This window comes from Borostomias antarcticus (genome assembly GCF_949987555.1).
Source record: "Borostomias antarcticus genome assembly, chromosome: 23".
Taxonomy (NCBI): Eukaryota; Metazoa; Chordata; class Actinopteri; order Stomiiformes; family Stomiidae; genus Borostomias; species Borostomias antarcticus.
The window spans coordinates 12,028,463-12,043,462 of record NC_140256.1 but is presented as its reverse complement, the minus strand read 5'-3'; the positions used below and the strand labels follow the sequence as shown (position 1 = coordinate 12,043,462).

Sequence of the window (15,000 nt, the reverse complement as noted above, 5' to 3'; positions counted from 1 at the left end):
CTCACACACCGTCTGCTAGTCCCACAGCGGCCGCCGCTCCTGTCAGAGAGACCGGAGTGACGTCTCGCACGCACGCACGCGCCGCACGCACGCGCACGCCGCGCCGAGAGGGTGGTGTGACACTACTGCCATCCATGGAAATAGGACAAAGAGGATAATCGTCCCCCCGATGCTCTCGCCATGCAAAACTCCTCAAACTCGGTTAGGGTTAGTTAGGGACTGCCAACAGCACTGAAGGGGTGAAAGGTCATGTTTAAAGACGCCGTAAAGACATTTGCCTGTAAGAGCCGGTGTGTCGGGCTGTCGGGGAGCAATTTTGTGCGCAGAGATCTCTTCCTTTGTTTAAACCTACGGGAAGCTGAGAGAGAGAGGTGTGTGTGTGCGTGAGTGCGTGTGTGTGTGTGTGTGTGTGTAATTAGGTGGTGTATGGGCAGGCTTGCATGATAAGAATGTGGCGGTGTGTTTAGAGAGTGTGTGTTTGGGTGATAATAATCCCAGCGGTCAACAGAGTGAGGCGGCCAGAGCTACACTGACCAGCCCACCCTGCACAGAGAGAGAGAGAGAGAGAGAAAAAAGAGAGGGAGGGGGTGAGAGAAAGAGAAAGAGAGGGAGACAGAGGGGGGTGAGAGAGAGAGGGCGGAGAAATAGAGAAAGAAAGAGAGGGGGAAAAGGGGACAGGGAGGGAGAGAGGGAGAGAGAGAGAGAGAGAGAGAGAGAGATTGAGAGAATGCAATAGTCATGTGATAAACACACACTGAGAGCAGGCTGGAGCACGGCCAAACAGTCCACACACAGCCTGACCACACAAGAGCCTCCCATTCTTTCTTTCTTCCTTTCTTTCTTTCTTTCTCTCTCTCCCTCCCTCCCCCAGATGCCCCCCTCCCTCTGCCTCCTACTCCATCTTTCCCAAACGGGCCCAATATCTCTCTCTCTCTCTCTCTCTCTCCCGATCCCTCCCTGACTCCCCAAATCGCTCTTCACCTCCCCCATCACTTCTTCTTTTCTTTCTTCTCTTAACCCCCTCCCTCCCTCCCTCCCTCCCTGGCTCACCCGTATGGGGATGTGCTCCGTGTCCCTCTCCTTCTGCGGGTTGCGGTACTTCTCGTAGAAGTCCCTCCTCTTCTTGCTCTCCCTGTCGTCCTTGCGCTCCCTCTTCTCGGCCGGCTCGTCCGGGGCGTCCGGCGGGGAGGAGGGCAGCGGGGAGGGCTGCCCGGCGTCCCGCTCCACCTCCAGGTAGTTCTCGTTGGGGTTGAGCACCATCACCCCGTAGCCCTCCTGGAAGAGGGAGACAGAGGACCAACGGCTCTAGTGTTGTGTATACATCTCTAGTGTTGCCTACACACACACACACGCACACACACACACACACACACGCACGTGCGTGCCATCAGATGAGCGTTTTTACAAGCACGGTCGCAGCAGATCTCTCCCTTCCTATTCCAGCCTCTTATCGCTGGCTGTGTGGAGTGTGTGTAGTGTGTGGTGTGTGTGTGTGTGTGTGTGTGTAGGCAACACTAGAGCTGTATATCAAACACCACAGCAAACAGACGCATTCACAGTTATGGAGATCAGTCCTGCAGGGTGTGAGCGGGCCAGGGCGCTCCGGGGGCCTCCGGAGGGGCCGCGCCGGCGGAGAGAACGGCAGCTCCCTCTCCCACTCTCCGTGGCTCAACTCGGCTAATGGCGCCGGGATTGGAATTCAGCGACGCCGGCTCCGGCGGAGTGAGCAGCGTTTAGTGAGTCCAAAGGCCACGTGTCACTTAATATCACACCCAATCGATCTCCCCATCACTCGACTCCACCGAGTTAGGGGCAGCGGCGTACGTCAGAGGGGAATGTGTGTTTCAGTGTGTGTGTGTGTGTGTGTGAGTGTGTGTGTGTGTGTGCGGGGGGGTTATTTGAAATGATTGGCCAATTGCATTATACACCAAACATACCAGACATTCGGGAGAGACACATCTCTTTATCTACAGACGAAAGGGTGTCCTGATTCAGAATGGAAGTAAAACGCACATGGTAACTGGGGGGCTGTCAGAGTGGTCTGACGCTGGGGGAAACAGAGAGAGAGGTTTTCACAAGCCTTGACTGACTTCTTCAACTCTGACGCCATTTTAATTAAGTGTGTTTATTATACTAAGCACCCTGAAACTAAAGCAGGAAATGGATGGATTCCTGTTCCACTTTGGCTGTACTTCACTCACCGGGTGTGTACACGCGCACACACGCACGCGCACGCACACACGCGCACACACACACACACGAGATATCTGTACTTCTGAGAAGGGGTTTCAGAGAATAGGAGTTGGAGAGGTGATGTCACTCAAGCTTCCTTCTGAAGTCGCCATCACACATCCTGTCTGCTCAAGGCAGCACATCTCCTGTCTTTTTAATAAGTGTTAACACAACGTGTGTGTGTGTCTTCTGATAGGTGTGTGTGTATACATGCGTCCTTTCTACACCCGTCGACGTCAAACCTGTTCCACACCCAGATCCTTTAGCACCTGGCGTGTGTTGACAAAAGATAAATGACACTTTCACACTTGTGCAGAATATCAAATTATTCTCATTCTCACTCCTTGTCCACCACATGCAGACGCAACTCTGCTCCCTTCAGGGGACTTATTCAAATAAACTTTCAGATTTCAACAAATTATACTAATGACTATACTAATTTCAACAAATTAAGTAATTTCACCAGTACGCATAGTTCAGTATAAACACTTAATTTGAATTAAGGGTTGACATTATTTAGATCTATTTTCTTAAGTGCTTTTAGTGTTTCATAAAACATCTGACAGCCATACAATTACAGTATAATATTTCTACCACTTCAAATTGCTTGACCTAAAAAAATGAATACAAATGTATTACATGATACAAAGAATGAATTCACTACCTAATAAGTGGACTTTCTAGGGAGACACAATATAAAATATTGAGTATGTCCAATTAAACATAACATAAAACATACATATAAAATTGGTTGCTTTGTCAGTTATTTCCCTATGATAAATATCACTATGATTAAAAACTATGAATATTTTAAAAATGAAACAAACTTAAATATTTAAACTAATTGCTGCCATTTAAAAAATGTGCAGTTACAGTATTAACAATCACCCGATATGTTTTTACACAAGCATAAAATTTGCTTAGTAGACGTAATTAGCAACAATACAAACCTGTACAGAATATCATTGGGAAACAATCACATTCACCTTTTTCCCCCACAACATTTCTTATGTATAAGATTCTCTATAGACTAGTGTGTGTGTGTGTGTGTGTGTGTGTGTGTGTGTGTGTGTGTGTGTGTGTGTGTGTGTGTGTATGTGTGTGTGTGTGTACGTGTGTGTGTGTGTGTGTGTGTGTGTGTGTGTGTGTGTATGTGTGTGTGTGTGTGTGTGTGTGCACCTGGGCTGGGAGCGGGAGGTTTTTCCCTCTTTTGGGCATCCGATGCTTGGAGACAGAGGGGTAATGGGCCAGGGTCTATTAAGCAGACTCAGCTCAGCTCAGCCTGGGGCTGTCTTTGTTGGCACGGACACCACAGGCGTTCACGCCCATGGATGGATGGACGGACGGACGGACGGGAGAAGAGAGAGAGGGGGAGTGGAGGACGGAACAGAGAGAGCAACGTTGGGACGCACCAAACCCACTCCGGCTTTGTGCCACTGCCCACTGGTGGCAGCCTGGAAAAATGACTGGCAAGCCAAGCCCAGTGTCTCAGAGAGGGGGGAGAGAGAGGCAGAAAATGAACAGAGATATACGGGACATGGTGAAGAAAGAGACAGTTAACAGGGAGATACAGTAGGTGAACGAAGATCAGGAGAGATGGACAGGGAAGGAGAGACATCAGACACCAGCTTCCCCTCAAGTGCTGCTTTCATCCTGGTTCCTACAATGCAGGTTCACAAGGCTGGAGCTTTTACTGGGTTAGCTGCCTACTGTGCTAACGCTAACCCTCCTGGCCTGTATCCTAGCCTGTCCCTCTCTGATAGTGCTAGCCGTGCTAACGCTAACCCTCCTGGCCTGTATCCTAGCCTGTCCCTCTCTGATAGTGCGAGCCGTGCTAACGCTAACCCTCCTGGCCTGTATCCTAGCCTGTCCCTCTCTGATAGTGCTAGCCGTGCTAACGCTAACCCTCTTGGCCTGTCCCTCTCTGATAGTGCTAACCCTTTCTGCTGCCTACTCACCCTGAAGAACTTTGAAAGGACTATGTGAGGGGAGCCGTGTCCCGGCACACCAGTGGTGCAGCAGGGCCACAGGTTCCCCGCCGTGTCAGAAACCACCGCTTACATCATCAGAGAGTCTCCTCTCTGTTTCTCAGTCTCTATCTACTAGGAAACAGTCAACTGACAATGAATACAAATGTATTTCTCTCAAAATACACAGCTTAAATAAATAATGTATTTTAAGTGTTAAGGAGGGTGTTTATTAATATTACTGGCAGTATCTCAACAATTACTATCATCATCATCCTTAATACTATTAATAATATACTTATATTACTGTCCTCTTATTATTGATAATACTCATAATTGTAATATGAATAATATGTTGTATTATGTTATACTATACTAGTATTATTAAATAGTTTACTAGCAATATTAAATTATTTAATAACAATCGTAGTATTATTCAAAAAGGTAACAACTTTTTTGAGGGGCAGTAAAATCACATTGCTAGCAAGTCTGCTAGTGCTGTCATCATCATTTCCACAGCGCTAGTCTTTCCCTTTGACGTTGTGACATCTGTCTGTCAGTGTTGGTGGAGTCCCACGCCCCAGCTTTGTCTGCGTACGGGTCACCCTGGTTCTATGCTGTCCGTCCTATACAGGTTAAGTATCTCTCGCGTACACAAGCACACCCTGCCGGTGTTGGGTTAGCCGGGTCTTTATGCTAGGCTATTATACTGGCTGAGTCTGTCCCTCACACACACGTTGCTAGCGTGGGCTGGGTCAGCAGTGTCTTTATGCTGCGGCGCGCGGGCTAAGTCCCTTCCCATGCCCCCTGGGTGCCCCCTGTGCCACCGCCACACTGAGCCCCGGCCCCGAGGCCAGCGGTCAGAGGGGTCAGGAGGGGGGGGGGGGGCCTCTGTTACCCCCGCTCTGGACGCTCTTTAGCCGTCTTTTGTCAGGCCTGTCGGAGACCAGACGGCTCCCCTCAGACGCCGCAACAATGGCCGCCACTCGGGACGCCTCTCCTCCCTCTGCCCTCCGTCCCCCCCCCGCCCCCCCCCCCCCCCGGCTGCCGCGTCGCCGCTCCCCGTCTGTATTAGCCGGTCCTCACACACCTCTGAACACGGTCAAAAACGGTAGGGTCTCTCTTAGGTCGGAGGAGTGACGTGAATCAATGAAAAACAAATATTCTGCTCTCTCACCGAATACACCGATGTGCTGCCCTATCATCTACCATGCCCTGCCTCGCCGTCGTTCTTTGATGGAGCCGCTGCGTGTGTGTGTGTGTGTGTGTGCGTACAGTACGTGTGGCGAAACAGCCATATTTGGCCACTAGAGCCCTAATGGTGATAAAGCACAGCCTGCCATCTCGCCTGTTCCCTTTAAGACGCCGCCTCCATTTTTTTTTTTCCAAAGGAGCGGTAATGAAATGAAATGTGTCTAATGTGCGGGACTGGGGTGAGGCGTCTGCGGCGTCTGCGTTTCATCTGCGTGTGTGTGCGCGCACGTGTGTGTGTGTGTGCGCGCGTGTGTGTGTGTGTGTGTGTGGAGCTCCAGGGGGCTTTGATGTGAGAGCTCTCATGTAGCGAGCGGGGCTCCGGGCATGGCGAAAAGGACAGCACTTGACAGGTACAAAGCATGGCGGATAGCGGTCACGGGAACATGTGGGAAGAAGAGGGGATGGATGGAGGTGTACATATATATGTGTGTTCGTGTGTGTGCGTGTGTGTGTGTGCGTGCTGCTCCTTCACTTAGATGTGTGTGCTGAGCCGTGCACAAATATATTCCATTACACTTTACTAAGCAGTGTGTGTACATGCATGTGTTTGCATATGTGTGTGTGTGCGCGTGTGTGTGTGTCTCGGTCTTTGTTGGCCACCCTCGCTCCCCTCCCTCTGTAGGCGGCTGACACTCCCTCTCTCAACACCCCCCCGCCTCACTTCCTCCTTTCCGCGGTAACGCTCCCCGTGATTGGCTGTCGGGACTTGACAGACAGGGGGCACGGGGGCGACCCGTGCGGTCCAACCAATCAGAGCGAGGGGGGGGGGGGGGGGGGGGGGCAGGGGAGCAGCGGTGTGTCTGGAGGCTGTAGCGGGGCGGGGGGGGTATGGGATCTGAACCAGTCGCGATGGCAGCCTGAGAACACAGGCTAGGCGGCGTGCACGCCGAAGCTATCGGTTCCCGTTGACGCATCATTCGAGATCATGTTCAGATGAGGTCCAGGACAGGACAGTGTGCGCTTCAGCTAACAGAAAAAACTATCCACAGAAATGCATATTAAAGATGGATACTATCCATGAAGATGCACACTAAAGGTGGATCGGTGTCCACAAAGATCCATGTAAGGAGGGAAACAAATCATAAAAAAAGGTTCCCAAGGTTCCCAAGATGCAGAGTTCCACGGATGAAAGCAACAGAGTGCTAAGGAGACACGCTGTCGTCTTGGTTCATGGAGTTGGGTAGGGGGCCGTAAGGGAGGGAAAATACTGTAATATTGAAAAGACTCTCTCTCTCTCTCTCTCCCTCCCTCTGTCTGTCAGGGCCACCCTGCTCTGGATGACCTTGTCTGTCTCTGGCTCTACGTGAGCTTTTTCACCAGGCAGGGCCCCCTCACCCCAAACCCCCCCCCCCTCACCCTCCCTCCCTCCTCCTCTCCTCTCTCTCCCAGATACCACACAGCTCGCACTATCAGATGAAGTCACGCTGCCCCCTTCTCTCATTCTGCACAAATATGTCACACTGAGACCAAGCATACACATACACACACACACACACACACACACACACACACACTTGTATGCACATTCACATGGTCTCAATGAAGTCTAAGAGAGTGCGCAACTAGTCTTCGCTGATACAAAAATATCTTGACACAGATTACCTGAAGACGGCAGTAAACTGGCAGCCGGCCTATTTTGAATGCAGCTTCGCAGTGATCAAGGCAAGTGCGTCTCTGTGATGATAATTCTGTTTCTCTAGGTGACAATGAGCCTGGCTAGCTCTGGTCACAACACACACGCTCACCTCTATGTCAAGTAGTTGTGCTCTGATTAGAAAACAAGAGTTTAACCTTGGCATGGATGTGTGTGCTCATTTAGATAGTGTTTACAGGCAGAACTGAATATTTATGAATGAGTTCAAAGTGGAGTGTTGTTGAGGAGGAAGTGTGGAGAAGAGGAGTGTTTCCAGATCCCCCGTGTCTCAATATCTTTTCATGTCTCGTTTTACAGCTTTTCTTTTTCTTTCCCTTTCTTTCTTTCTTTCTTTCTTTCTTTCTTTCTTTCTTTCTTTCTTTCTTTCTTTCTTTCTTTCTTTCTTTCTTTCTTTCTTTCTTTCTTTCTTTCTTTCTTTCTTTCGCTCTCCATTTTCCTCTTCTGGACCTGTCTATTTTCAGCTCCTCCAAATGCAGATCCACACACACACACACACACACACACACACACGCATACATGCAAATATGCACTCATGCAGACACAGTCACACACAAACACAATGATTGTGCGGCGATGAACAACAGATTTGTCGCAACGCCACGACTCGCTTATATCTGAATGATTCATCATCCCAGGCTGATTTGACGGAGTCACTTTGCTTCATTTAGCTGTCTTTCATACAGTGTGGTTCTGCAAAGCTGCTTGACACGGAGAAGATAGACCCGCCTCCCTGATGGACACACACCACGGTCCCTAACTCCTGTTCACTCTCTCTTCCCCGCTGTGCCCTGCTCTAGTCTAGAACCTGCTCTCTGCTCTAGTCTAGAACCTACTCTCTGCTCTAGTCTAGAACCTGCTCTCTGCTCTAGTCTAGAACCTACTCTCTGCTCTAGTCTAGAACCTGCTCTCTGCTCTAGTCTAGAACCTGCTCTCTGCTCTAGTCTAGAACCTGCTCTCTGCTCTAGTCTAGAACCTACTCTCTGCTCTAGTCTAGAACCTAGTCTCTGCTCTAGTCTAGAACCTAGTCTCTGCTCTAGTCTGGAACCTAGTCTCTGCTCTAGTCTAGAACCTAGTCTCTGCTCTAGTCTAGAACATAGTCTCTGCTCTAGTCTAGAACCTACTCTCTGCTCTAGTCTAGAACCTGCTCTCTGCTCTAGTCTAGAACCTAGTCTCTGCTCTAGTCTAGAACCTAGTCTCTGCTCTAGTCTAGAACCTACTCTCTGCTCTAGTCTAGAACATAGTCTCTGCTCTAGTCTAGAACCTACTCTCTTCTCTAGTCTAGAACCTGCTCTCTGCTCTAGTCTAGAACCTGCTCTCTGCTCTAGTCTAGAACCTACTCTCTGCTCTAGTCTAGAACCTACTCTCTGCTCTAGTCTAGAACCTAGTCTCTGCTCTATACTAGAACCTGCTCTCTGCTCTAGTCTAGAACCTAGTCTCTGCTCTAGTCTAGAACCTACTCTCTGCTCTAGTCTAGAACCTGCTCTCTGCTCTAGTCTAGAACCTGCTCTCTGCTCTAGTCTAGAACCTACTCTCTGCTCTAGTCTAGAACCTAGTCTCTGCTCTAGTCTAGAACCTAGTCTCTGCTCTAGTCTAGAACCTAGTCTCTGCTCTAGTCTGGAACCTAGTCTCTGCTCTAGTCTAGAACATAGTCTCTGCTCTAGTCTAGAACCTAGTCTCTGCTCTAGTCTAGAACATAGGCTCTGCTCTAGTCTAGAACCTAGTCTCTGCTCTAGTCTAGAACCTAGTCTCTGCTCTAGTCTAGAACCTAGTCTCTGCTCTAGTCTAGAACCTAGTCTCTGTTCTAGTCTATAACCTGCTCTCTGCTCTGCTCTAGTCTATAAGCTAAAATCTGCTCTGCTCTAGTCTATAGCCTACTCTCTGCTCTGCTCTAGTCTATAAGCTAAAATCTGCTCTGCTCTAGTCTATAAGCTACTCTGTTCTAGTCTATAACCTACTCTCTTGTGATTTGAATGGATGCAAATGCCTACCTTGCCATTATTGTCAAACTGAGTATTAGTAATGAGTAATGAGCATTAGTAATGAGTAATGCGTATGAATAATAAATGAGTATGAGTATTAGTAATCAGTAGGAGTATTAGTAATGAGTAATGAATAATGCATGTGAGTAATGAGTATAAGTAATGAGTATTAAGTATGAGTATTAGTAATGAGTATGAGTATTAGTAATGAGTAATGCGCATGAGTGAGTAATGAGTAATGAGTAATGAGTCATGAGTAATGAGCAATGAGTAATGAGTATTAGTAATGAGTATTAAGTATGAGTATTAGTAATGGGTATGAGTATTAGTAATGAATATTAGTAATGAGTATTAAGTATGAGTATTAGTAATGAGTATTAGTAATGAGTATTAGTAATGGTTATGAGTATTAGTAATGAGTAATGAGTATTAGTAATGGCTATGAGTATTAGTATGAGTATTAGTAATGGCTATGAGTATTAGTAATGAGTATTAGTAATGAGTAATGAGTATTAGTAATGAGTAATGGGTAATGAGTATTAGTAATGAGTAATGAGTATTAGTAATGAGTAATGAGTGTAAGTAATCCCAGCCCCTTCTCTCCTGTAGGGCCAGGATGTGATGGTGTCAGATTGGCCTGCTGGGGATGTCAGCTGACTACAGAACACCAGTGTGTAGTGTAGCTGTCAGCAGCGGATGTGAAGGACCAGGAAGCTCTGGCGTGGACGCGCCTGCGTCTGTCTCTGGGTAACCGTGCTGCAGAGAGAGCGCAGGACGGCCGTCACCCTCAGTTTTAGACAGCAACAACTACCATGAGTACATGCTCCAGACACACAGGACTTTTTACATTTTCTGTTAGGAGCCCTTCCTTCATCTGTTCTCAGCCGGCACCCTGCGGGTGGGGATGGGGGGGGGGGGGGGGGGGGGCGGGGGCGCGCAGGGAAGGTTAGGGTCGTGGGGCTTTGGGGGGTCGGGGGTGGATACAGCATTAATCACCGGCCAGGTGGAATTTGTCAGAGCTATCGATTGTGCAAGTAAATGTTACAGGAGCCATTTGTCACATTTTTACAGGAGGGCAACATGTCAATGGTTGACTGAGAAGTCACCGTGAGCACGCCGAAGCCGGTGTTTACAGGCTAGCCCACCGCGCCCGGCCGCCTTTCACCCCGACCGCACAAGAACAACCCGACCCCAAACATACAACAACAACACCACCAGGAACACAACGAGGCTGAGTTCTAGCCGTTAAAAAACAACAACATCCTTGTAGCATCAAAGCTTTAACCTTGGCCTAAATTAAACAACAGAACGATTAGCTATGCTTAAAATAGCAGCCCAAATACTTCCGCACGTGCGGCCGGTGTCGACCTATATGGACCTACGGAGTTAAGGAGTGCAGTGACGGGCATCTCGCCGAACAGTGCGTGGGGGTCAAGGGATTCCTCTTTAACCTTTGACCTGTGGTAGGTATGACAAACCAAACCCACACCCTTGCATCCTCGCCTCACTATGGCCGAGCCTCTGTCTGACGGGCGGGTGGGTGGGGGGTGCGTGGAGGGGTTAGACAGTATAGGCAGGAGAGACCTGGGGCACACAGCAGAGGTACAGGGGAGGCCACGGGGAAATATATATATACGGCTTCCTTATTCTTACGCCGTTAGCATTTTGATTTATATATTCTATATTGTCTCCCCTCAGCGTACACATCCATTTTTAATGAGATATAGATCATGGAATGATAGGCGTCTCCCCATCCTCCTGTCCAACTATTTAATGTATAAATCAGGACCGGAGGAGAGGGGTGGTCCGGGGGGAGAGAAGGGGGAGGCAGGGGGAGCACGCGGGGGAGGGGGGGAGGGGGGGAGGGGCAGGCCAGGGGCTGAGTGGAGCCCCGTCCTGGAGGGGAGGTGGGATAGCTGGGCAGATCCAGGCCAGAGAGGAGGAAAACAAAATTATGGTGGAGGTAAGGGTATTGGTTATGATGATGATGATGACGATGATAGGGTTTACAGCTGTATAAGCACTCCATCTCATTCTCTATCTCTCTCTCACATCCCCCCACACCACGCACGCACACACACACACACACACGGCCGCATACTCGCACACACACACTCTCGGGTGAGACACCACAGACTCAACAGGCCAGGGTCAGTGACAGGGTTCGTCCAAACATTATACAACACATATACATCACCATAGCAATGGCACCTGGACACAAACACCTGCGTGTCTCTGGTCATGTCACATGTGGATGTTCTGTACACGAGAGAGAGAGAGAGAGAGAGAGAGAGAGAGCAAGTGAGCGGTGCACCATCTATACTAACATGTGCAGATCAAATCAGTTCTCCAATATGTCACATGTAGGGCTGCCTTTGAAGCTAAGGTCCATGGGGCCACAGTATATGTTTGTGTGTGTTTCTGTGTGCGAGTGTGTGTGTGTATGTGTGCGTGTGTGTGTGTGTGCGTGTGTGTGTGCATGTGATGTCCAGGGTGTCATCGCCCTCTAATCTGGGCCTGTCTGGGTGAATAATGAGTGCCCAGTGTCCAGGCCGGGGTATTAATCTTACTGAACGCCACAGGCTCACCGTGACCTCCAGGGGTCAGAGGTTAAAGTGGAATCCCTTGACCTCCGGCCTGTTATTGTGGCCTGGGAGGCAGGGCCAAGGGAGAGCTGGTGGTCCTGCAGTGATTGTTGATTTTTGGTGTGTGTGTGTGTGTGTGTGTGTGTACTGTAGGTGTGTGTGTGTGTGTGCGCGCGTGCATGCATGCGTGTGTTTGTGCGCCTACATGATCTTGTTCTGTGATGCACTGATTGCAGAAGACAACATCAGTTTACTCTTACATCATCAAACCAGAGGAGGGAAAATGGAGGCCCCGGCAAACTGGTATTTGGAAACACTAGCCAATGTAAACGTCACCCAGCCAGCTGTGGTTGGAGCGTACTGTACTGTACTGTAGGTGTAACAGGCTAATCGCCACGCTAGCTCATCCAGCTGACCCTGCACTGTGGGCACCAGAGTCATGTGAGGTCACCGCAGCCAATCATGGCCTGTGTTTGTAGTGCTAAAGGCAAACATGACCGCCGCTCTAGCCTGCCATTTAATCAGGCAATTTTCTCCGGATGTGACCTCGGAAAGAACAGCGTGTGTGTGTGTGTGTGTTCCAGGGCGGTTTCCATAGTGTCCTAACACATGGCTTGGTTCATGCCTGACAGCACACACATGGAGCTACGCATGTATGTTGGAATCCCCTTCATCCTGTCCTACGAGCCGGAGAACACCCGTGGAATCCTCCTCACTCGCTAACAACAAAGTAAGCCATGCGTGGCGTGGCAGACATTTTCCTATTAACCCTGAACAGTTCCCCCAAAAGTTGAGAGCAATTAACCGTTCAAGGCAGCCATGAAAGACTGACCCCCCCCCCCAAACACACACACACACACGTCACATGCACACAAACCACCTCCATCCCTAGGCCTCTCTCGTATATATGTTTTTTTTGAAGACCACCTGTTGTCTATTATTTTTACATACTGCTTTTCTCATAAATCATAACACTAGGTAATTAATCAAGCTGTCAAAACCGGGACTGGGGGTCACATGGTGGGGTCGGAGGTGGTCGCCGGGCCGATGGGGGTCAGGGTCACGCCACATTCCTCATTATCAAGTTGGGATGGGAGAAGGAGAGGGGGTGGGGGGGGGGGGGGGGGCGGAGCAAACAAAAGCGAAAGCAGATGGAAGAGAGGGACGGGTGAAGGAGAGAGAAAAAAGCGAGAGGAAAAAATGACAAAGAAAAGTGAGAGGAGCTGTCAGCTGCCTGCAAATGAAGACAGGGCGGGGGGGGGGGGGGGGCGTCGAGGGAAAGAGAGGGAAAAAAAATGGAGAAAGAGAGAAGAGAGTGAGTGAGACAAAAAGGAAGGGGATGAGAAGAGGGGGAAAAGAACAGGAGAAAACTACAAGATGTTTCTGCTATACAGACACAAAATTGGCTGGAGAGAGAGAGAAAGGAGAAAGGGAGGTGGAGGAGGAGGAGGAGGAGGAGGAGGAGGAGAGGGAGGGAGGAGGTGGCCCTTTCCAGATGAGTGTGGAATCAGCTGTGGCAGTAGTGATTGTTATCTGTCCATGTAGGTGTGTGTGCGTGTGTGTGTGGACAGAGAGAAGGATGATGAGGCAGAGAGATAGCCATGCCTCCAGCTCTCCCCTCGTCTCTCTGGAGTCTCTAGCTGCCCTCCGAGAGCAGCTCACCCAAACACACACACAAACACACGCGCACACACACACACACAGAGGCCAGCGCCGTTGGCACCATGTCATGTCCACAACACACTGACTCCATAGCACACAGGTCTGATCAGATATACCCCCCCCCCCCCCTCACACACCACACACACACACACACACACACACACACACACACACACACACACACACACACACACACACACAGAGATAGCAAGAGAGGGGAGTAAATAGCTGTGTACAAAATGTCTTCATCACGAACGGGAAACAGGGACCTTTTTTGTAACTCCTCTCATCCGTCGCCTGACTGAGTTATCCCAATTAAAAAAACGGCACAATCAAAGGGGAGGTAGAAAAAAAGACGACAAGCAAGCGGAACGCTTAAGGGGGGGGGGGGGGGGGGGGGGGGGGCAATAAAAAAAGTGCGAATGCTGTGGAACTCCTGGTATCAGCGTGCGAGTCCCCTCCCCTAAGCCGGGGGTGTGTTCTCCTGGCGTGCTCCATCAAAAACATCACTCCGCGAATGAGACTCGGACCACTGCGCAAAATTAGCTGTCACCCTCTCCTCAAAATCTTTGTTAATCTCGTTTCCCGGTGTTTGCGGATTTATCAGCACATGCATCAATGTCAGCTCCTCGGTTACCGAGGCGCAGTGCTCGGGAGGAGATATAATTAAAAATGTTTGGGGCGTGGGGCGGACGTGTGTGTGTGTGTGCTGTGTGTGTGTGTGGTGGGGGTGGGCGGGGCGGGGGGGGGTTGAAGCTGTATCTTCTCTCCGTCTCCTGGTGGAGTCTGGGAGGAACACAGGACGCCTGATAACGGACACGGGGACCAGACCACTCCGGGCAGCTCGGGTCAGACGTTGGCGCCGAGACTTTCTGGTCCAGCCGGGAAACTGGGGTCTCATTTTTAACATCCGCTTGATGCGGAGGAAAACACTGACAAACCACGCGCACACACACACACACACACACACACACACACACACACACTCACACACACACACACACACTTCTAAAACGGTCCAATGTGGAACATGTGGCGCAAACAGGCCACTCTTGCGTGTAAATATTTTTTTCCTAAACGAGTCTAAACCGCCTGCGTTTTGACGGTGACGATCAATGAGAGATACGGCGGCGTGATGTCGTACTGCGGCGCGGCGCTTAAAAACTCTTCCAGCGCCCCGAGCGCTTTCATATGGCCCCGGCGTGGGCCTTCCAAACCGTCAGCGCTCCATCCAGCATGTGTCAAAAGAATGACAGGCATTAGCAATTCATCCCCCTCTCCCTCTCTCCGTCCTCTCCCTCTCTCTCTCTCTCTCCTCCAGCCACCTCTGGGACTTGCGATGGTGAGATGTCCTGGAGAGCCGGACCACAGCGCCGGGCCAGGGCGTCTCAACGGTGCGACAGACAGACACATGTTTAATACATCCCGCATAAACACCGCTGTCTCCCCGCCCCCGACCCCCCCCCCCCCCCCCCGCCGCCCCAGAGCTGCTCCTCCCACCTCTCCCAGGGGCCACGGGGAGGCTGGCGTACCTGCTCCCCACGCAAACAGGAGTGTGTGTGTGTGTGTGTGTGTGTGTGTGTGTGCGTGTGTATTTGTGTTTGTGTCAGAGAAAGAGTGGTGGGAGAGAGAGAGAAAGAGAGAGATAGTGGTGGGGGAGGGACAGA

General features: G+C 50.2%; 1 protein-coding gene across 1 annotated transcript in view; it reads right to left on the bottom strand.

Moving 5' to 3' along the window:
• The window catches only part of arb2a (ARB2 cotranscriptional regulator A), a gene marked incomplete at its 3' end in the record, with an annotated part of 123,331 nt that overhangs the window by 69,979 nt on the left and 38,352 nt on the right, over positions 1-15,000 (bottom strand). Inside the window, exon 7 of the mRNA XM_084456848.1 lies at positions 1,051-1,275. Within this exon, the coding sequence (XP_084312974.1) occupies positions 1,051-1,275 (225 nt within the window). The remainder of the gene's footprint in view (positions 1-1,050; positions 1,276-15,000) is intronic.